This window comes from Mobula birostris, chromosome 25 (genome assembly GCF_030028105.1).
Source record: "Mobula birostris isolate sMobBir1 chromosome 25, sMobBir1.hap1, whole genome shotgun sequence".
NCBI classification, from domain to species: Eukaryota; Metazoa; Chordata; class Chondrichthyes; order Myliobatiformes; family Myliobatidae; genus Mobula; species Mobula birostris.
Genome location: NC_092394.1, coordinates 47,471,776 through 47,494,990, shown reverse-complemented (window position 1 = coordinate 47,494,990; position 23,215 = coordinate 47,471,776). Strand labels below are relative to the sequence as shown.

Here is a 23,215-nt window from a genome sequence, read left to right as displayed (position 1 = left end):
AAGGGGAGTAAACTAACCATCATGGAGTCATATATGTGACTGCAGAAATCTGCTTCCTAAAGTTTAGACTTAATCAGTCTTTAGACCTTTCTCCTGTCCACCAGTACAGCTGAGTGTCCAGTGATAGGATGGTTTTGGCAGCAGCTGCATGCCCCCAAGGGCACTCCACCCCTACCCCCCCATCAGAAACAAATACTGATTAGGAAACAAGATATCCTCATGAATTTTTCTCAATTACAGTTTCTGCCACTTTTTAAAAAAAAATCTTTCTGGTAGCTACAGTACTCACTTGTGCTGCAAGCTGTCCATAAAATATTCACCCCTGGATAGACTATATCCTGACTGCATCCATCAGTTTTTGCTCAGTCAGGGCTTGATCTCCTCAGCTTCTTGCAGCAAAGATTGTCCAGGATACTGGGAGACCCAGGAGTTGTCATGTAGCACAGGGTGTTCATTCTGTGGATTTTGGGTGCCCTGCCATGTCCCTATTAAATTAACTCTTAAGTACCCTTTTGATTGTGCACCAAATTACCAAAATCTTGGCTTTCATACTTTAATACTGCCTTCCAAGCCCCTTACCAACTCTTACTCAGATGAGCTTCAACTGGGATTTTAATGTAATTCTTATGTTCTTTTTACAAGTTACAAATACTTAATGTTGAAACTATCAAAATAAATCTTTCATGATAGTCTTTATTTCAGGTCTTTTTGTATAGCTTTGTAGGAATGGTTAACTGTGTTATATGATAAAGGGAATTAATTTAAACATTGTGTGTAATCAGAACAATCATATTTGACCTTAATGAAGCTGACTTTGCTAGATGCTTACGGCCGAAAGTATTTTCCATATCTGGACATGCATGAGTTGACTGCTGCTTCTTTGGAGAGGTACTTTCCTTTCAACAATCTGAAGAATTTACCAGGGATCACATTTTATTCTGCCTTATGGGAGGTGAGACATGTCGAGACAACAAACAGGTAAATGTCCCTTTGGCTGAAGTTACTTTAGGAAAATTCGAAGTGCTGCTTTTTTCATTTTCATTGCTCCCTCCATGGATATCTTTCCACATACTCCAGTAGGTCTTCCTGTAGTCATGAGCAGTCAATGTTGATGTTTTGATTACTGGGCAAGTGTAGGCAGAGTTAATACTGATATTGCCTGATACATTGTGCCTGCACATGATCAAATGTAGTGTAATGCCCTTCCCCAAGCATTCTGTTCCTGAGCATAAGCTGTACTTGGTAAATAGGCAGTACAGGTAGGTATCTTTCTGCTCTAAGCTGATGTATTGACATGAGCATCAGACGACTATCATAAATGCTAAGCTTTAAGGGGGAGTTAATTGCTTTTGTATTCAAGTTGGAATGTTCACTTAATGTCAAATGTTGTATGGAAAACCATTGGAACAAAGTGCTCTACCCCTCCCCTTTTGGAACATCGCTCCCCATGGCTCCCACTTGAGCTGCTCAGTGATGTGGAAAAAGAAATGTTACATTCAAGGAAACCATTCCCCCCTCCCCAATCTTTTGAGATAGATTTGCAGAGGGGACATGTTTATGAAGTTTTAGATGTTATCAAATGAAGTAAACACCTTTATCTTAATACATTTCCACAGTAGTGTTGATCCTCCGCAGGGTCTTGTTAATATCATTATTTTACTCAAAATATTTTGAAGGTTTGAGTTAATTCATTTTTACTTCTAAATTCCCATTAATTTTTTTTGCAGAAGCCAACTTAATACCAGGTAGTATTTATCAAAATTTCTCTGCATGTGGTCTGTTCAATTTGTGATCTGCTTTTTAGCCATATATTTTCATTATAGCTTTACAGTTTGCATTTTTCTTTGCAAAGTATTCTTATTTTCTGGGGTAAGGTCACAATGATGGAGGTGCTGTTGGACAGAATTTATATTAGATTATTTAATTCCTCATCATGATCCATCAATTAATGCTTAACAGGAGTTATTTTTGAAAGCGTACTGAGGTGCAGGCCGGACTGGTAACTATAATGGTAACTCCCTACTGTTCACCTCTGTGAATAGATTTCAAATCCAAAATTCAATATATGATAAACTTTGATATATACAGTAATTCTTTTTTACATTCTGTCTACAATGTCAATTTTTTTGATGAAATTTTAAAAACAGATGACATTAACTTTTACACGAAATACTGTGCAAACATAGAAAATGCTGGAAATATGCAGCATGTTAAAAGCATCTGTGGTTGAGAAAAATAATTTCTTAATGACAATTCATCTGAACTAGGATTTTCAGTTAAATTTCACATTTCCAATACCTCCATGTATTTTCTGTTTTTTTTTGGTTTTATGTGAGACCAGTTTTTGTTAAATAACTGTTAGCATTTAGAAGGACTTTGACATGAAATGTCAACTGTGCCATTTCCCTCCATATATGCTGCCTGACCTGCCAAGTTCTTCCAGCTCCTTGTGTGTTGTGATCTCTGAATTTAGACTAAATTCTGTTTTTTATCCATGCTATTTGGAATTATAGAACTAGCTTTATGCCTTAGATCTTAAGGTTCTGTCACAGACTGTATAATGGAGACATTGTAAGTTGAGGGTGGTTGTTCCTAGATAACAAGTTTGCAAAATGCTAACTAAAATGTACCTATGTAAAAGTGACTATCCACACCAATCAATAAAAGGTGCCAGCAGAATGTGTCAATTTTTAGTTTCTGTCTCAACTGCTAATTTGTTGGGTCCTCCTTTGATTGAGCAACAAATGAATGCTTTCGTTCTCAAATGCTAAGTTCTTTCTGAACCTGCCTAATGGAAATATTTTGTTTGCAGGTGGTTTGCCAGGTGGGACTGACTGTTGCATAAGTTCAGGGAGAGGATGTCTCATTAATGAATCTGGGATCATTTTGTCTTGGAATCTGATGCACTTTAGATAGCTGAGAACCATGTGAAGCTTATACAGGCCAGATGCTTTCGGTGATCCTCTGTGATGAGAACCATCTGTACAACATTTTCTCTCAGAAGGAAAATTAAAACTTAAGACAATCACCTTATAGTTTTTGTTATTTTAGGTTCTTTGAAAGGTCTTTTATCTAGTTCTTTAAATTATGTACCTTCCCCATAGTGTTAATTTTTTGGTTAACTTTTACAATATTTGTACATTTTACAGAAAATAATTTGAATCTGGTATGAAACTAGTAAAAACAACTTTGGAAGCCTTTTAAGGGGTGATTTGTTCAGAATATTAAAGAGATCTGTAGAATATTAAAGAGATCTGTTAGTGTCAAGATGGAGAAACTATTTCTATTAGTTTAGGAGTCAAGGAATGATGAGTATTATCACAAACATTAGAACCTGGCCTTTCAGGAGTGAAGTCGGAAATCAAATCTACATGCAGGCAGTGATGGAAGTTGAAATTCTGTTCAGCAAGGAGTAATTGAATGCATGAATGATTAGTTGACTTCAAAAAAATCTAACAAATTCAGGTTTAATCAGTGATACTTGGGCTATGTCAAGTTATGCAACACACAAAATGCTGGAGGAACTCAGCAGGCCAGGCAGCATCTATGGAAAAGAAGTACAGTTTCTATTTCGGGCCACAGCCCTTCAACAGGACTGGAGAAAATAAGATGAGTAGATTTAAAAGGTGGTGGTAGAGAAGAGAGAAACACAAGGTAATGGGTGAAACTAGGAGGAGGCAGGATGCTGAGAAATTGGTGAAAGAGATACAGGGCTAGAGAAGGGGGAATCTCATAGGAGAGGACAGAAGGCCATGGAAGAAAGAAAAGGCGGGGGGAGCGCCAGAGGGAGGAGATGGGCAGCCAAGGAGATAAGGTGAGGGGAAAAGGGGATGGGCAATGGTGGGGGTGGGGCATTACTGGAAGTTTGAGAAATCAATGTTCATGCCATCAGATTGGAGGCTACACAGACGGAATATAAAGTGTTCCTCCAACCTGAGTGTGGCCTCATAGTGATGGTAGAGGAGGCCATGGATTGACATATCATAATGGGAAGGGGAAGTGGAATTAAAATGTGTGGCCAGTGGGAGATCCCACTTCTGGCGGACAGAGCATAGATGCTTGGCGAAATGGCCTTCCAATCTATGTCGGATCTCACCGATATATGAGAGGCCACACTGGGAGCACTGGATACAGTATATGACCCCCAACAGACTCACAGGTGAAGTGCCGCCTCACCTGGAGAGGCTGGGGCTCTAAGTAGTAGAGAGAAAGGAGGTGTAGGGGTAGGTGTAGCACTTTTTCTGTTTGCAAGGGTAAGTGCCAGGTGGGAGATCAGTGGGGTGGGATGAATGGACTAGGGAGCGGTCGCTGTGAAAAGCAGAAAGTGGCTGGTAAGTGAGGACAAAAAGAACCATATCCATGGTAGGGTGGCAGAAGGATGGGGTAAGAGCAGATGCGTGTGAAATGCAAGAAATGTGGTTGAGGGCAGCATTGATGGTGGAGGAGGGGAGGCCCCTTTTAAATAAAGGAGGACATTTCCTTCATTCTGGAATGAAAAGCCTCAGCCTGATAGTGGATGCGGTGGTGATGGAGGAATTGAGAGAAGGGAATGGTGTATCCTGGTGGGAAGAGGCATTTCTGATTCTAACCTCACTGAATGTGAAAAATACACCTCTTAAAATATACCTTCTAAATCTCTTGTCCTTTACATAAATGTGTCCTCATGTTTTAGATACCTCTTGAAACGAGGAAATGTTTCCAACTATCTGCTCTATCTATGCCCATCTAATTTTGTATACCTCTATCACATCAACCTCCTCCACCTGTAGGGAAAATACCTAGCCAATTCACTCTTAACTAGCCCTATAATCAGGACATGGTCTGGTGAATCATCTTTGAACCATCTGCAGTGCAGTTATGTCCTACCTTTATTGAAGTGATCAGAGCAGTACCCAGTACTCTCATTATTGTCTTTATAACCAATGTTAAATAAAATTATACTATAGCTTCCTGTTCTTGTATTCCTTGCTGTGATTAATGTAGACAAATAACTCTCATGCCTTCATCTGTGAACTTGCAGCAGATGGTGGTGGTGTAGTTGAACAGGTTCAGAGGGTCTGAATGACCTTTACCTCGACCGGTCTTCTCCAGTTACTTTAGTGTGCTTTTGGACTGTTTGCATGATTTCTTGATCGCCTCTGAGTTAGTTAATCTTACTCTAAACCATAGTTTCACTGAGTGATTAACTACTTAGGCTGGAAGGAAGAGGGGAAAAGGGATCTAGTCACTCTGCCTACCCTTAATTCTTGTTAAAATGACAATTTGGTTGAAGCACTGACTAGTTTGTTTTTGAAGAAGTGCTTCGGTACTTTACAGGCAATAATCACTGAACTTGGTAAAATGAGATATATCTGAATGGCAGCAAAGTTAAATGCTTGAATAAAGTTGGTTAGAGAGGTGAAGGGAAGGTATTAGGCAAGAACCAGCATTCTGTACTGGCTTTCTCCCCTTTAATAGAGAACACACATCATAGTATGATAGTCTCTGTTTTATTATTTCGTACATTATCATTGCACATTGGTAAATTGTGTATATTATTATGAACTTTATTAGTTAATTTATTATTGCTAAGTGCGTTTTTAAATGTTGCTGCTGTAACAAAATAATTCCCACTCAGGATCAATGAAGTAATAATAATTATTGTTAGTAGTCTAAATGAAGCAGGCTCAACCCAAAATTTTGACTACCCATTTCTCTACACAGGTGCTAGCTGACCAGCTGAATTCTTTTAATAGTTTTTTTTTTGCACACTCCAGTTTGTCTGGAATAGGTATGAGGTGCTTTAAATTGTTGTAATCAATCCTGCTGCTAAAGTGGAGCCAGTCGGGATCTTCAGAGTATTAATCTAACACTAGTAGAGGAGTCTTAATATATTTCTGAATCAGAATAGTGTATGACTCACATTCCTTCCACCTCTGTTCCACCAACTTCATTCACCATGCCATTGTTTTTATGTCATCCTGCTCAACAGCTGCTCTGCATTCTCTTTTTATTGCCTCCATCTGTATTAAATTATTTTGTCTTTCTGCTGATAGAGTATGGAATAATGTGACCACCACACATTCCCTTATTTCTTCTCACCTGTTGTCAGATGTGAAGAGCTTTTCTAGCCTCTAATGTGTTTCTCAGCCTCTTATTTTTAACACGGTGCAGAGTTTGCTGACTGTGCACAGTTTCTAACAATGCAACTCCTCTAATCTCAGAATACTTCCTAAATTCTCCCATGTTGCCTCTTTTCTCTTATTTTCAATGAGACTTGGTATCTGTTTTTCTAATTGCTTTGTCAAATCCATGAACTTTACTGCCATTTTTATAGTCTTTTTCTTTCAAAACAGCTTTGTGAAAATTCTTTTTTCAAAATTTCCCACTATCCTTGTTGGCCCGTCCTTTCAGTTTCTCACTATATTAGTTTCAAGGTGCCACCATATCTCCCCATCAATGTAGCATGTTGAGCATCTGCTCATTAATTAAGGCAACTGGGCAACCATCAATGGCCAAGCTGCGCTCATCACTCTTGGCACATTTCTCTGCTTCATTTGTTATTTTGAAAATTGATTTTGTTAAAAATCTGAATGCTGGAAATAGTCAACAGGTTTTGCTGCGTCCATTAAGAAAATATATTTGTTTTCTCTTAACAGATAATGCATGACCTGCTAATTCATTGATATTTTAATTCTTATTATTTAAAATCTACTTTTTTGACTGTTTATTGATTCCTCCCCTAATCTTGGTTGTGGCTCAGTGACTAATCTTAATTTTGCTTTTATTGAATGTATGGAACACTTTGCCACACAGTATGAGAGTTTGGGAAGTCAGTTGCAGCACAATAGGTGGCAATTAAATCTGTTGACAGCATAAGAATCATCATGCTAAGATGTTCCCAGTGCCTGAAATCAATTAAACCATACTGACTCATTAAGGGCAGATCACTCAGAAAATTAGTTTTGGAAAGCTGGATTTTACTTACACTCATTGAGTTTATTTTCTTCTTCAGAGTAGTTGCTCCATTACTGTGTTGCTTATGAGGTGCTTCAGAATGTGATGAGGCTGTGGAGTACACTCCATAATTGCAATTTCTGATAAAGCTGTTTTTTTTGTAGAAGTGTAGACAACAACAGAAGACTAACGATTAATCCTCTAACAATATAATTCTATGCAGAATTTTACATGTCTGCATTGCCACTTCTTTCTGGAGTTCCTATATGCTTAAATAAATGAAAAAAAAGTAAAGTTGATTTCCATAACTAATTTCTGTAAAGTTTTGTTGTGGGATCACTGGTATTTTTAATGGGGGAGTTTTTAACATTGTTGATCAAGCTTTAATGAAATAATCAGAGTGTTAAATTCCCACTGTGTTTCTGAATCCTATTTATACATTGTGGATGCACAGTATGAAGATCCTACCATCCTATATCAGCTTTAACATCAATGGAGAGTCAATCGTTTGTTATTTTTTATGAAACCTACATTGATCCCCCATATGAGAAGCTGGTAGTCTGTAAAATGGGGCCTAATGATTTTCAGTCAGTTCTTTCATAGAAGTGGGAGAATGAATGAATAGTCACCAAGTTGTCAGAAGATAGAACAGTATAGCACGGGACAGGCCATTTAACATGATGTTGTACTGTATTACTTATGACTCCTAAGTAATCCCTCTTCTCCACACATTGACTACCTTTTCTGCATATTAGTGTGCATTGCCATATGATTGCCTCTACCATCAACCCTAACAATGCATCCCTCTGCACTCTGTGCATTAAAAAAAAAACTTCTCACGCATCTCCTTTGTACTTCCTCCTCTCACCTTAAGTACATGCCCTGTAGTACTAAACATTTCAATGTTTGGGGAAAATAATGATACTAATTGTCTACTCTGTTTATGTCTCACATTTTCAAAATGAGGCATAGTAGTGTACTGTTTAGTGTAAGATTGGAGTTTAATTCCTGTGCTGTTTGTAAGGAGTTTGAATGTTTTCCCTGTGACTGTGTAGGTTTCCTCCTGGTGCTCCAGTTTCCTCCCGCATTCTAAAAAACCTGTATCAGTTTGGGTTAGTAAGTTAATGTAGCGCATGCTACATTGGTGCTGAGAGCATGGTGACACTTGGAGGCTGTTCCCAGTACAGCCTCAGACTGTGTTGGTCATTGATGCAAACAGTGCATTTTCACTGTATATTTAGATGTGCATGTGACAAATCAAAATTTTCAAACTTCTGTCAAATCGCCACTCAGCCTCTGCAGCTTTAGAGAAAACACCCCTCAGTTTATCCAACCTCACTTCATAACATGCACCTTCCAAATGTAACAGCATCCTGGTAGAACTCCTCTGCATTCCCTTCAAAGCTTTCACAATCTTCCTACAATGAGATGATCAAAAATGAATTCAGTACTCTGGTGCCTAATCGAAGTTTTATAAAGCTGTAACCATAAGACAGAGAAGCAGAATTAGGCCATTCAGCCCATTGAGACTGTCCACTATTCCATATGGCCAATTTATTCCTTTCAACCGCATTCTCTTGCCTTCTCCCAGTAACCTTTGACTCCCTGATTAATCAAGAACCTGTTAACCTCAGCTTTAAATGTACTCAATGACTTGGCCTCCAAGCTACTAGTGGTAATGAATTCCACAAGTTCTCCACCTTCTGGCTAAAAAAAATTCTTCTTCAACTCTATCTTAAAGGGACATCCTTTATTCTGAGGCTGTGCCCTCTGGTCCTAGACTCACCCACCAATGGAAACATCCTCTCCACATCCACTCTATTTGAGCCTTTCACTATTCAATATATTTCAGTGAGATTCCACCCCCCCCCCACCCATTCTTCTAAACTCCAGTGTGTACAGGCCCAGAGCCATCAAATGCTCCCCATGTGTTAATCCTTTTATTCCCAGGATCATTCTCATTTACCTCCTCTGGACCAGCTTCAATGCCAGCATACCTTTTCTGAGATAATGGGCCCAAAGCTGCTCACAGTACTCCAAGTGAGGTCTCACCAGTGCCTTATAAAGCTTCAGCATCACATCTTCACTCTCATATTCTGGTCCTCTTGAAATGAATGTTAACATTGCATTTGTCTTCCCTACCACCAACTCAAGTTTTAAGTTAACCTTTAGGAAATCCTTAGGTCCCTTTGCACCTCTGGTTTTTAAAATTTTCTCACTCTTTAGAATATAGCCTACGCCTTTATTCCTGCTACCAAAGTGCATAATCAAACACTTCCCTGCACTGTACTCCATCTGCCACTTCTTTGCCCATTCTCGTAATCTCTGCAGAGTCCCTCCTCCCTCAACACTATCTGCCCTTCCACTTATCGTTGTAGCCACAAAGCCATCAATTCTGTCATGCAAATCATTGACATGAAAAGAAGTCCCAATATTGACCCCTGCAGAACACTTCTAGTCACTGGTAGCCAACCAGAATAGGCCGCGTTAATTCCTACTCTTTGCGCCCTGCAAGTCAGCCAATCTTCTATCCATGTTAATATTTATACCATAGGCTCTTGTTAACCAGCCTCATGTAGCACCTTGACAAAGACCACCTGAAAATACAAGTAAGCAATTTCCATTGACCCTCCTTTGTTTATCCTGCCTGTTATTTCCTCAAAGAATTCTAACAGAGTTGTCAGGCAAGATTTCCCCTTAAGTAAACCAAGCTGTCTTTGACCTATTTTAACATAAATTTCTGGTTCTTGGGCTCAATGCCTTTAATAAGGAAGTTAGGCATACCATATGGTTTCTTTTCCACCCTATTAACCCTTGCAGCCACTTTTAGAGAGCCATGTACCTGGACCTTAAGATCTCTTTAGAAATATTAAGGATCCTTCCATTAACTGTACTGAACCTTTCCATTCAGTCATATCATTCATGTGAAGTATTTTGTGATTCAGCCGCTGGGAGAAAGTAGGTCTCCTTTAGTGTACATTTTCTCTTCACAACATCACAATGAGGGCGTAATTTCTTTTTGCTTGTAAGAATATATATAGATAAGTGTACAGAATTGGATCAAGTCTGAGAGAGTTCATCAAATCATACAATATGGAAACAGTCCTTTCTGCTCTGCCAAGTCCACATCAACCATTAAACATCCTTTGTTAATCCCATTGTATTCTTCCCATATTTTCCACAAACCCCCCTCCCCTTCTACCCATACCAGGTGCTAACACTCATGCACACAAGGGGCAATTTACTGTGGCCATTCGACTTGTCAACTCACATCTCTGGAATGTGTGATGAAACTCAAGTACCTGAAGGTAGTCACAGGAAAGACATGCAAACTTCATACAAACAACACTGGAGGTCAGAGTTGAACCACAACAGTGGAGTTATGAGGCAGCATCTCTACTAGCTTCACCACTGTACACTTCTGTAAGCTGTCTAGAAGTTGTGTGATACTGCCATTGTAGTGTAGCAGTTAGTGCAGTGCTATTATAGCTCAGGGTGTCAGAGTTCGAAGTTCATTTCCAACACTATCCATAGTAATTTATATCCGTCCTGTGAACAAATGGGTTTCCTCCAGCTTCTCTGCTTTCGTCCCACATTTCAAAGATGTACCAGTTAGTAGGTTAGTTGTTCACTGTAAATTGTCCTGTGGCTAGGGTTAACTAGGTGGGCTACTGAACAATGCGGCTTGTTGGGCTGGGAGGGCCACACTGCACTGAATATCTATGTAAATAAATATATAAGCAAGAGTTATGTACTGTTTTGTTCCCCATTGCTCAGTAATGTATTCTGTCCTTGTCATATAGGGCCTTAATTTCACATTTATGGGTAGAAAATTTGCAACATTTACCTCAGGATAATTGCTACCTTGTCAATAATGGTGAAATTGTTGGACCTCTTTTAGCAGAAGAGAACAAGTCCAGTGTGAGCCTTTACACAGGTAGCTTCTGTTATGAATGGAAGTTCAATGTGTAGAAAGATAGTAGCGCATGCAGATGTAATATTTCTGAGCTGTACATGTACGTGTGCAGATATGAATTCTGAGGTTAGTTCAATCAGACGTGGGTCTGTCATGTAATAATTGGCTACATTTTGTGACATCTGCAAACAATCTGCTTTTGTTTATTAGTATTGCATGTTTTGTGAAAAATACTAGCTGTGTGAGGAAAGAGAAAATCTGCAGATGCTGAAAATCCAAGGAACATACAAAATGTCAGTCCGAAATGTCAACTGTACTCTTTTACGTAGATGCTGTCTGGCCTGCTGAGTTCCTCCAGTATTTTGTATGCATTGTTTGTGTGGGGAGAGAACTGTTTTTAAAAGAATACTTAGTCTTCCAAATGAGTTTGGAAAAACGCTATGGTTTTGGGGAAAGCAACATGACCTGATGGATATGCAAAATAGAGAAGAGTCCAAAAGCTGCCACTTTGTTTCTGACTGGTCCTTGTGTATCTTCTTGAAAACTGTTCATAGTGCTGCAATGTGATGTTCAATTATGTCAAATGAGGCCAATTTTTTTAACCTTCCATTCTCTTCACTGAGATGTGGCTTTATGGAGGTTTGACATTGCTCTATCCAAATTAACATCGTTGATGTAAAAGTATTGGGTCTATTGAATGTCGTTGTGACAGGTATATTGCATAAGAAACTGCTTGATACTCAGTGGCCACGATTTTAACGGGTGAGACCCTTTCCAATATTACACATTGTGATGTATGGTTTTATCTTCCAAATTACTCAGTTTTGTTTGTTTCAAAATAATATGCCAGTTTGAGTGATCTCACTTACACATGGACCTTTTAAATTATTACTGCTATGCTTTCGTTGTTTTGCTTTCAAGAGCCACCTCCCAAGTAGAGAGATTTTCTAGCATCTTCTGAAGACTTCTAAAGACTTGCATATCTGAATCAATCTTGACTTTAAGCTTAATTGCTGGATGAAATTGAAGTTCAAAAATTAATATGAAGTAGAGGCAGACCTTTTACAGGGAAACTGGAGTACTCCAAAACTAAATCAACAAAGTAAATTGTGAAGAGGCAAAAGTACACAAGGAGAATTTTCATGCTATTTGCAAATCTAATTTGTTAATATGTATAATGGTCTAATCCATAGCCTTGCTTAGTTTCAAAAGATGACTGAAGTGAAAACAGAACAAATGCAAAATCAGTGTGGATCTAGTGCATTTTTTTTCTTTTCATGCTTTCCTAAGAAAGTCAGCTTTGAAGAAACTTTTGAAGATCTTTGTCATTTGTTTTTTTGCAAGATTATAAAAATTACAGTTCAGGCTTCATTTGTAGGAGCATTTACAAGACATGTACATGTCAGAAAGATCTGTTATTCTGTTGCTTCCCTTTTAATTGTCAGGAATGTTTGGAGGACAAAATAGGGGAGCTTTTAAACATTTTGTGGTGCAATGATATTGTTCTGAATAAATATATTTTGATTAAAAATATGAAAATAGGTATATATGTGAGCTATACAAGTGGCTGTGGAGGCCAAGTCATTAAGTATATTTAAGCAGAGGTTGGTAGAATCTTGATTAGTCAGGGCATGAAGGGATATGGAGAGAAGGAATAAGATTGAAGGTGAGAGCGAAATAGAATAGCCATGTTGAAATGGCGGAGCAAACTCGATGGGCTAAATAGCCTAATTTTGTCCCTCTATCTTATGGTCTTACGAAACAAAGCAAGACTGAAATTGCAATCGTTTAGCAGTAAGAGAAAATAGTACATAACTGAATGCAAGCTACAAAACAAGCTTGTGGTGATGATCAAAGACATCTTCTGGATATGGTTTAAAGTTCAGATGAAATGAGGAGCTAACAATGGAGTCTATCAAGCGTGCAGGACAGTTAAGCAAGATTTCAGAAGTATGCTACCCATGGTTCCTAATAGCTATACTTGTTCATTAAGTTTTATTTGTTCACTCAAGAACTTTTTAAGCTCCTTTTAAAATTTTACAGCAACCATCAAGCATTGTTTGGCTTCAGAGTAGCTTGACTGTGAGGTGGAATTGAACAAATATTGAGAAGGGAGAAAAGCAGAACTGGGACTAGAAAGTAGAAAATTAGCAAGTTTGAAAGGTAAGGAAAAATAATTAGAAAACATGGAATCCAGCCATACTTAAAGGTATATATCTAAATGCATAGTAATAAGCCATTCCTGTTGGGAACACTGATGGACACATGGAAATATATTTAAGCTAATATTCAAGGGTGGTTTAAAGACAGCCAGGATGAAAGGTTAGTGTTCGTGGTTACAACATTTTGGATAAGATTGAGTTGGGATTAAAAAGTGTACAATCACAACTCTAGGAACTGGTGATAAGTTACAGGATCGTCAAGTGGCATTGTATGGTTTGAACTAAAGGAAAAAGTGGCAGCCACATTGTTCATTGTACACCATAGACATTCAAATAATCAGGCAAATACAAAATTATATTGTGGGCAAATGTGTGGGAAGTCAGAAAGACGAGGGCGTTGACACTGGAAGATTTTATTTGCCCTAATGTTAAAAGGGATACAGTCAGTGTGAAAGGTAAGAAAGGCACAAAGTTCCAAAAACTGAATTCTGGAGATAGCAGGTGTGCGATAGGCTCACCACAAGAGATGGAAGTGGTATTGGAATTAACTTTTGGTATTAAGGTTGGACTAGACACTAAATCATTGTCAGAGCAGTGGATGGCATGGGATGAATTAAATTTGGTAAAAGAGGAAGTACTAAGGGATTACTTGAATGCGGGTAGATCAGGTGAAGTTTATCCTAAGCTATTAAGCCTGGAAGAAAAGTGCTAACTACATTTTTTTGAACCAATTGAGATGGTTATGGGAGTAGTGATAACAGAAGACTGTGAACATCGTGTCATTGACTAAAAAAGGAGGAAGGGGACAAAGGTGACCTTGCAGTAAAGTTAATATAATTTTGGCAATAGAGAATCCACTCTAACAGATGGTTAAAACCTTCATTTGAAAAGGCACAGGGACAGTCAACGTTGTTTGGTTAAGGGGATATTTTGTTTTGAGGAGGTAACTGGGTGGGCGAATGTGGGTAGTGCTTTGGATTTTAACAAGCTTTTTAAAAGGACTCCATGTGGTCAGCTGCCTGCTGCACATTATGCCATTGGCGTTAAGAGCATCAATGAAGGTTCTCCATCCCTGATGGTGTTCAGGGCTTCCTTCATGTCGGTAGCTTGATTTTCCATTACTGTGAGTTGTGCAAGATCCGGGTCAAGGTTCGGATGTAGAAGGATTCTTCATTGCTGTTTTGTTAGTTTTGTTCTGTCAGTCAGCCTTTGTTAATGATGAGCTGAAACCCCGAACCTGGAGGACAGGTGGACTACTCTTACTCTGGTTTCTACCCTTTGACCTATTTGCATGGGTGACCCTACCAGGAGCATAAAGCTCTCACTAGAGCCAACATAGCACTCGGGGTCATTGAAGAATGCGAGCCTGCAACCCCTACAACAAATTTGTAGTCCTCTTGGAGGATGAGGCCAGCTGATGTGGGAGTAAAAGCGTGCAGAGTTGAGGGAGAGTGGTAGATTGGATCCAAATGGGCTTGGTGACAAGAAGCAAAGGGTAATGATTGACAGGTGATTTTGAAGCAGGAACTTACTACCAGTAGAATTTTACAGGGCCCTAGATCCTTTGCAATATGCAGTTGCAAGAAAAAAATTGTGAACCATTTGCAATTAGCTAGTTTTCTGCATTAATTACTCATAAAATGTGGTCTGATCTTCATTTAAGTAACAATAATAGACAAAAAACACAATCTGCCTAAACTAATAATGCACAAACAATTGTACCTTTTATGTCTTTATTCATGTTGCATTGTTTAATCATTCACAGTCCAGGCTGGAAAAAGTATGTGAAACCTTGTATTTAATAATGGGTGGAGCCTCCTTAAGCAGTAATAACTTTCACCAAGCGTTTCAGTTGGGTTAAGGTCTGGACTCTGACTTGGCCTTTCCAAAACACAAATTTTCTTCTTTTTAAACTATTCTATTGTTGATTTACTCTTGTATTTTGGATCATTGTCTTGTTGCATCACCCAACATCTTTTAAGGTTCAGGTGACGGACCGCTACAATGACATTCTGATATAATCTTCTTCAATTCATTGTTCCCTCAATGATTGCAAACTGTCCAGGCTCTGAGGCAGCAAAGCAGCCCCAAACTATGATGCTCCTTCCACCATGCTTCACAGTTAGGATGAGGTGTTGGTGTTCAGTGCCCTATTTCGTCCAAACAGAATGGCTTGCACACCAAAAAGTTCAACTTTTGTCTCATCTGTTCACAGAACATTGTCCCAGCAGAGTTGTCAATCATCTAGGTGGTCTTTTGCAAACTTGAGATGTGCAGCAATATTTTTTATTTGGAGAGCAGTGGTTTCCTTCGGGGTGCCCTTCCATGAATGCTATTTTAGGTCAGTGTTTTTCTTGTAGTGGACACATAAACAGAGACTTTAGAAAGTTCTAGAGATTTCTGCAGGTCTTTTGCTGTTAATCTTGGGCTCTTTTTCACCTCGTTCATCAGCATTGCATGTTGTGCTCTTGGTGTGATCTTTGCCGGACATCCACTCCAAGGGAGAGTAGCAACAGTACTGAATTTCCTCCATTTGTAGACAATTTCTCTTGCTGTGGACCGAAGAACACTCAGATCTTTAGAAATGCTTTTATAGCCTTTTCCAACTTCATGCCTCTCTACAATCCTTCTAAGGTCCTCCGAAAGTTGTTTTTATTGAGGTATGGTGCACATAATCAGATTTTTCTTGAGAAAAGTAGGCTTTGCCAGTAACCTGACTTAGTGTGTCTTTGTTGTTTGGAACATAGGACAAATTTTGTAGAAGGCATTACCCCAGAGGTTCAGAAACTGTTTTGAACCTAGACTGTGATTGTTTAAATGGTATACTCAGTATTGATGAGAAGAAGTACAATTGTTTGTGTTGTTAGTTTAGGCAGATTGTGTTTGTCTATTATTATAACTTAGATGAAGATCAGACCACATTTTATGAGTAATGCAGAAAACCAGTCAATCACAAAGGATTCATAAACTTTTTCTTACAACTCTATATATTAATTATTTAGACTTGAATGTTTGGGTAGTGATTTTAAAAAAACTATTTGCAAATCAGCCAAAAGTTAGTTGTGTGGGTAATAGGGGAGTTTCAGATTGCAGGTAGGTGTAGATGATTGAAGAGAAAAGTGGTAGATGAAAATAATCCGGAGATGTCTGAAGTAATGCATTTGAAGACATTCAATGAGGCAAGAGAGTATTCAGTAAGTGTCAGTTTATAGCATGATATCGATGAAGAAAAATGTTAATAGCGTATGTGCACAGATCTCTAAATTGTCAATAACATGTTTTAAAAGGCATATGGATGCTTATCTTTATTTGTGAAGGCACAAATAAAGGAAGTAGGGGGATATTGTTAGAAGTATGTAGCTCACCCAGTAGCCTATAGCTTGAGATCTGTTTGAAGACATTACAGAAGAAGATGTGTTTGCACTGGAGAGAGTACAGACAGATTTACAGGGGCATAGTTCCAATTTGCAAGAAAAGCAGAGTTTTCTTTGTAAAGTTTTCTTTGCAGTGTGAGAAGTTACGAACATTGTTTAACTAAGCAGGGGTTCCCAACCTGAGGTCCATGGTTAATAGTAGGGGTCCACGGCAGAAAAAAAGGCTGAATACCCCTGAACCAAGATGTTACGAATTATTAAGACTTAGCTCAATCAATAGGAAGGATATTCCTTTCTTCACAGAGAGGCTAAGAATTTAAAGTACAGTTGAACTCCAAAAATCTCAGGACCTTGGTGTAGGACTATCAAATTTTCCAGACTATTTGATATTACTCTTATTGATATTTCAACCCACTGCTGATATACATTAGCATAATATATCTTCCATTGAACCCAGTGGGTTTAAGTGGAGTGTGGAAAACAGGGCCCATTTCATTCAAATGGGAATTTGGTGATTTTAAAAGGAGTGTAGGAAAACACAACATTTGGATTTCAGAACACTTGGCTAGTAGGTTACCAGATATTTATGGTAAATAGAAGTATTAAACATGAATCTTCTAGCCATTAATGTAAGAAATGCAATCATCCGACGAGCTGAAGACGTTAAATGATTTGGTTCTATCATTGGTAAACCAAAAATTGCGGTAATAGGGCGAGGTTGTAAATCAATACTCAGAACAGATGAAATAATATCAAAGATATCTTTCCAGTATTTTTTCAAAAACGGACATGACCAAAACATATGAGTTAAAGAAGCTATCTCAGAGTGACATCTATTACACACAGGATTTATATGGGAATAATAATGAGCTAATTTATCTTTAGACATATGGGCCCTATGTACTACTTTAAACTGTATCAACGCATGTTTAGCATATATAGAGGATGAGTTAACTAATTGAAGAATTTTTTTCCATTTTTCAATGTAAAGTAAGCATAAGCTCCCTTTCCCAATCATTCTTAATTTTATTAGCTACGTCTTGACGTATTTTCATAACTATATTATAAATAGTTGCTATTATACCTTTCTGAAAAGAATTTAAATCTAAAATGTTTTCCAAAATATCCGTTGGATATAGATTCGGGAAGGTAAGAAGAACAGTATTTTAAAAATTTCTAATCTGTAAATATCTAAAGAAATGGGATCTAGGCAAATTATATTAGATAATTGTTCAAAGGACATGAAACAATTATCCAAAAATAGATCACAAAATCATAGTATACCTTTGGTTTTCTAAGCCAAATAGGCTTGATCCATATGATGTAATTTGGATCAATCCTCCCACCACATTTCATTGGTTCTCTCAAACTATGTTGTGTTTAAATTTAGAAAAAATTAGAAGTGTTATTTATGATCCTTCTATTAAATTTGAAAAGACTTGGAGGCCATTTATTCAACACTTCCATATGGTGTAACTTGACCTTTTCCAAACCTATTCTATTTCTTTTAAATATATGCAGAGAGGAGTGGAGTCAATAACGCTAATGGTTCTTTTTGACGTTATACAACAGCCCATGTCTTTTTCTTTTCCTTAGTTGGTTAGCATTGTTAGATTAATTTTTTTGGGGATATTTTTTTTTCCTTTTTCACGCTGTTTCTGTTTTTTTTGTATATTCTTATTTTCTACGATTTTGAGAGGTTTAATACTTGTGTGCCAGCTCAGTTTATATTTATATAAATTAACTATTAACAATGTAATCCCAATAGCTTTATATTAATACTATGTTATGTTTAACATTTTGATATTAATAAAAAGATTGAAAAAGAAGTATTAAACATGAATTGAGAAAATAAAAATTCTTGACATGAAGGGTTGTATGTATCTGGACTTGCTTGTCAGGGGAGTAGAGGCAAACTCCTTCTCTTATTGGAAAACAGTATTTGGGTCTGTACTTGACAAGCTGTGACCTGCAGGACTATTGATCAAGTGCTGGTAGGTGGGATTTGATAGGGCTGTTCTTTTCCAGTAGTATTGACAACGGGTTGTATAGCTTGTTATTGTGTCTCAAATTTTCTAGGAGGCTGATACTCACTGTTTCAAAGGATTTTAATTCTCAGTCAAAACTACTTTTTGGCATGTATTCTAACTTGCCAAAGGATTTTATGTTCATGACTTGTCCTGCTATCCCTGTCCACCTCAAGTGACCTGTCTTGCTAAATGGGATCCAATCCTTTATCATTCTAAATGAGAAAATCTGAAGATGCTGGAAATCCAACTTTTATCATTTTAACCATTTTAATTTCAAATGTTGTAGATCAAATTCCTTAAGAATAACACCTGACCAGAACCATTATAGAGGGCATCATTCTGTTCACGTTATCATAATGTCACAACATCACAGAAGGAAACCAATCAGCCTATCAACCCATTTAGTCCATGCTGGTTCTCTTTACAGTAGTCCAGTCCTCTAATTCCCTTGCTAATTTTTTTCAGAGCCATAAGTTAATTTCTTTCTGATCTCTTATGCAACTTCTTTTAAGCCTTTGTTCATTCCTACTTCTACCATCCTTATAATACCAATTAGCATGAAAATCCAAAAGGATAGTTGGATTGCCATTGGATCAAGGGATAGAAAGCTAAGAGTGGGGCAGGCATGCGATGAACAGAATGAGCCAGATGAATTGGGTAAAGTCATCTGCGAGATCAGTTTGGAATATGTAATCTGAAGGTAATTATATAAGGCTAGGCTATGTATCTTTGAGGTACAGTCGGGAAACGTTTCACACAAAATGAAACAGGAAATCTTTCCCTAATTGACTTTTGAAGCTAGGTGAATTGAAACTATTAAAACTTTAGGGAACCACAACAATTATGTGGAGTCAAGTTGTGAAGGGCCACATTCTAACTGAATGACGGAAGAAGCTCAAGGGTCAGGTTAGTTTATTTCTGTTGCTTTATTTGTAGAAGAAACTTATTCAAAGAACACATGAACTGTGTTGGGAAACAGAGCAAAATACTGGAGATAATGGTAATTAGAAACAAAACCAGAAATTTCTAGCAGCTCTTGGCTTGTCTGGGAGTGAAACATCATTTATGTTTCAGATTGCCCATCCATCATTGTTTTCATTACACACAGCTGCTCTGCTGAGTGTTTCCAGCACTTTCTGTTTTTGTTGTGAGGGTTTTGGGAAGTAGCTCAAGTTATAAAATGTACTTCAGCCATCTTCTGTCATCACAATTGGCCAAACAACCATAGAAATCAGACGCCTTCTACAGCTGCTTTGTTTTACACTTTACTTTAACATTTTTTAGAATGTTATGTCTGGCACAAGTGGATTGTTGTTTGTAAGCATGTAATTAGCTTATCAGACTGATTGGAATAGGACATACTCTGAAATCCCAGCAATTTAACACCAAGTGTTGACATTTGCTCCATCCCTCTGGTAGAAAATTAGTGACTGCCTTACTGTAAATGGAAAATGCCTAAACCTGGTCACTAACCTTTGGTAATTCTTCAGCTAAGCTTTGTCATTGTGTTCTATGGTTCTGAGTGCAGAACATGATTTTATTAATTTTGAAATTCAGCTGTATTGCTGAAAAGTACAAACCAGTTGGTACATCATTGCATTCATTGACATCAAATAATACATTCATTGGGCCATGAAGTCACTACAGATCCTCAGTAGCTACCCAGGGAAATCTGGCCATTGATCGGCACCATCTAGAGCCAGAATAGTGTAGGTGAAGGGAAAAGGGCAATTGTAATACAGATAAGGTATTTTTGAATTAATTGTGTTTAATATTTTAATTTATTGAAATTTGAATAGATTTTAATAAATTTTGACAGAAGATACATCAAGAAACATTGATAGTCCTCGATAGGTTTTGCTACTGGCAAAATCACTGGTGCTTGAGAGATCTAGGTTAATTTCTTAATTCCAAATCAAAGAGTGCTAAGATCAATTGTACTGCTCTGAATAGCAGCCCGCCGGAGATCAGCTGACTTGCCGTGGGGTAGTGATAGTGAATATCCAAATTATCTAATGAGAAGGTCACTCAGTCCCTCTAGTCTGCTCAGTAAGTTAATTAATATTGTGGTCATCTCCCTGTAAAATTAATTCCATATTTCCATCTACCCATGGCTAAATTTCACTTATTATTTCTTAATCTATCTAAATCTACCTTAAAATATTAAAAGACCCTGCTTCCACTTCACATCAGGGAAAGGAGTTCCGAAGATTCTGTAACCTCACAGAAAATAATTCACTTCATCTGTATCCTAAATAATTATCCTTTATTTTTTAGAGGTGACTCACTCCCCCTCTTCTAGATCTCTTGAGGAAAACTGAGTTGAAGCCCAGGTATTCATGTTTCAATCAATCAGATCCCTCATTAAAGTTCTCAATCTTAAAAAGTACCTCAATCTTTTCATTCAGCTACATTGTTGGTAATTGGGCATTCCTGATAAATTCAATATTTAGAGCTCACAACTAATTTTTCTGAAGAAGGTGTGGTCAGGTTGCCTTCTTGAAAAGTTGCAGTCCCTCTGGTGGAGAGACCTTGACAATATTGTGAGCAGGGAATTCCAGGATTTGGACACAGTGATGACAGAGGTCCAGTAATGTTTACAGTCAGATAGTGTGTGAGCTGTGGAGAAGAATGTGCATGTGGTGGTATTTCTATGTATCTGCTGCCGTTCTTTGGCTTCAGAGAGCATGTTTGGTGGGTGTTATTCGATTAGCCTAAGCTAGAAGCTGCATTTCTTTTTGCAGCTACGGTAGAGAGGATGGATGATTAGCTGGTGGATGGTGTACCAGTCAGTCAGGCTCCTTTGTACTAGAGAATGTCAACTTCTCAGAGGTTATTGGAGTTGCACTCATCCAGACAAACTGAGATCATTGTGTCTGCTTTTGAGTTGTTTCCTGTAGACAGTGGAAAAGACTTGGGGTCAGAGGTTAAATCTCTTGCTGTAGGATGCTTAACTTCTGATCTGCTGTGTAGCTGCCATACTGTGGCACCTGGGCCAGCTGAGCTTAGTCAATGGTGACCTCTGGCTTTTGAATGATCATAAACTTGGCAGTGGTAAAGCCATTGAATGTCAAGAGTAGGTGGTTAGACTACCTCCCTTACTATAGCATTGGAGAGAGATAGGAACAGACAAGTTAGGGAAACATTTAATTAGAGTAAGGGGAAATATGAGACTATCAGGAAGGAACTTGGAAGCAGATGTTTTCATAGAAGCGTATGGAAGAAATGTGGCAAATGTTCAGGGGATATTTGCATGGGGTTCTGAGTAGGTACATTCCAATGAGACAGGGAAAGGATGGTAGGGTACAAGATCTGTGGTGTACAAAGGCTGTTGTAAATCTAGTCAAGAAAAGAAGAGCTTATGAGAAGTTCAAAAAACTAGGTAATGATAGGAATCTAGAAGATTATAAGGCTAGCACGAAGGAGCTTAAGAATGAAATTGGGAGAGCCAGAAGGGGCCATGAGAAGGCCTTGGCGGACAGGATTAAGGAAAACCCCAAGGCATTCTACAAGTATGTGAAGAGCAAGAGGATAAGATATGAGAGAATAGGACCAATCAAGTGTGACAGTGGAAAAGTGTGTATGGAACCAGAGGAAATAGCGGAGGTACTTAATGAATACTTTGCTTCAGTATTCACTATGGAAAAGGATCTTGGCGATTGTAGGGATGACTTGGAGTGGACTGAAAAGCTTGAGAATGTAGTTATTAAGGAAGAGGATGTGCTGGAGCTTTTGGAAAGCATCAAGTTGGATAAGTCACTGGGACCAGGCGGGATGTACCCCAGGCTACTGTGGGAAGCGAGGGAGGAGATTGCTGAACCTCTGACAATGATCTTTGTATCATCAATGAAGATGGGAGAGGTTCCGGAGGATTGGAGGGTTGCAGATGTTGTTCCCTTATTCAAGAAAAGGAGTAGGTATAGCCCAGGAAATTATAGGCCAGTGAGTCTTACTTCAGTGGTTGAGAAGTTGATGGAGAAGGCAAGATTTATGAACATTTGGAGAGGCATAATATGATTAGGAATTGTCAGCATGGCTTTGTCAAAGGCAGGTCATGCCTTACGTGCCCGATTGATTTTTTTGAGGATGTGACTAAACACATTGATGAAGGTAGTGCCATAGATGTAGTGTATATGGATTTTAGCAAGGCATTTGATAAGGTACCCCATGCAAGGCTTATTGAGAAAGTAAGGAGGCATGGGATCCAAGGGGATATTGTTTTGTGGATCCAGAACTGGCTTGCCCACAGAAGGCAAAGAGTGTTTGTAGATGGGTCATATTCTGCCTGCAGGCCAGTGACCAGTGATGTGCCTCAGGGATCTGTTCTGGGACCCCTGCTCTTTGTGATTTTTATAAATGACCTGGATGAGGAAGTGGAGGGATGGGTTAATAAATTTGCTGATGACACAAAGGTTGGGAGTGTTGTGGGTAATGTGGAGGGCTATCAGAGGTTACAATGGGACATTGATAGGATGCAAAACTGGGCTGAGAAATGGCATATGGAGTTCAACCCAGGTAAGTGTGAGGTGGTTCATTTTGGTAGGTCAAATGTGATGGCAGAATATAGCATTAATGGTAAGACTCTTGGCAGTGTGGAGGATCAGAGGGATTTTGGGGTCCGAGTCCACAGGACACACAAAGCTGCTACGCAGGTTGACTCTGTGGTTAAAAAGGCATACGGTGCATTGGCCTTCATCAATTGTGGGATTTGATTTTAAGATCCGAGAGGTAATGTTGTAGCTATATAGGACCCTGGTCAGACCCCACTTGGAGTATCATGCTCAATTCTGGTCGCCT

At 38.5% G+C, this 23,215-nt stretch overlaps 1 protein-coding gene across 2 annotated transcripts in view; it reads left to right on the top strand.

Annotated features, from left to right (window-relative positions):
* The window catches only part of rhbdd2 (rhomboid domain containing 2), a 39,727-nt gene that overhangs the window by 7,268 nt on the left and 9,244 nt on the right, over nt 1-23,215 (top strand). The window contains exons 3-4 of one of the 2 annotated variants that reach the window (XM_072243108.1): nt 822-978; nt 2,813-3,767. In XM_072243108.1, the coding sequence (XP_072099209.1) occupies nt 822-978; nt 2,813-2,834 (179 nt within the window). In that variant the 3' untranslated portion in view covers nt 2,835-3,767. Of the gene's footprint in view, nt 1-821; nt 979-2,812; nt 3,768-23,215 lie in introns of those variants that run through there. The other variant, XM_072243107.1, reaches the window with a different exon arrangement.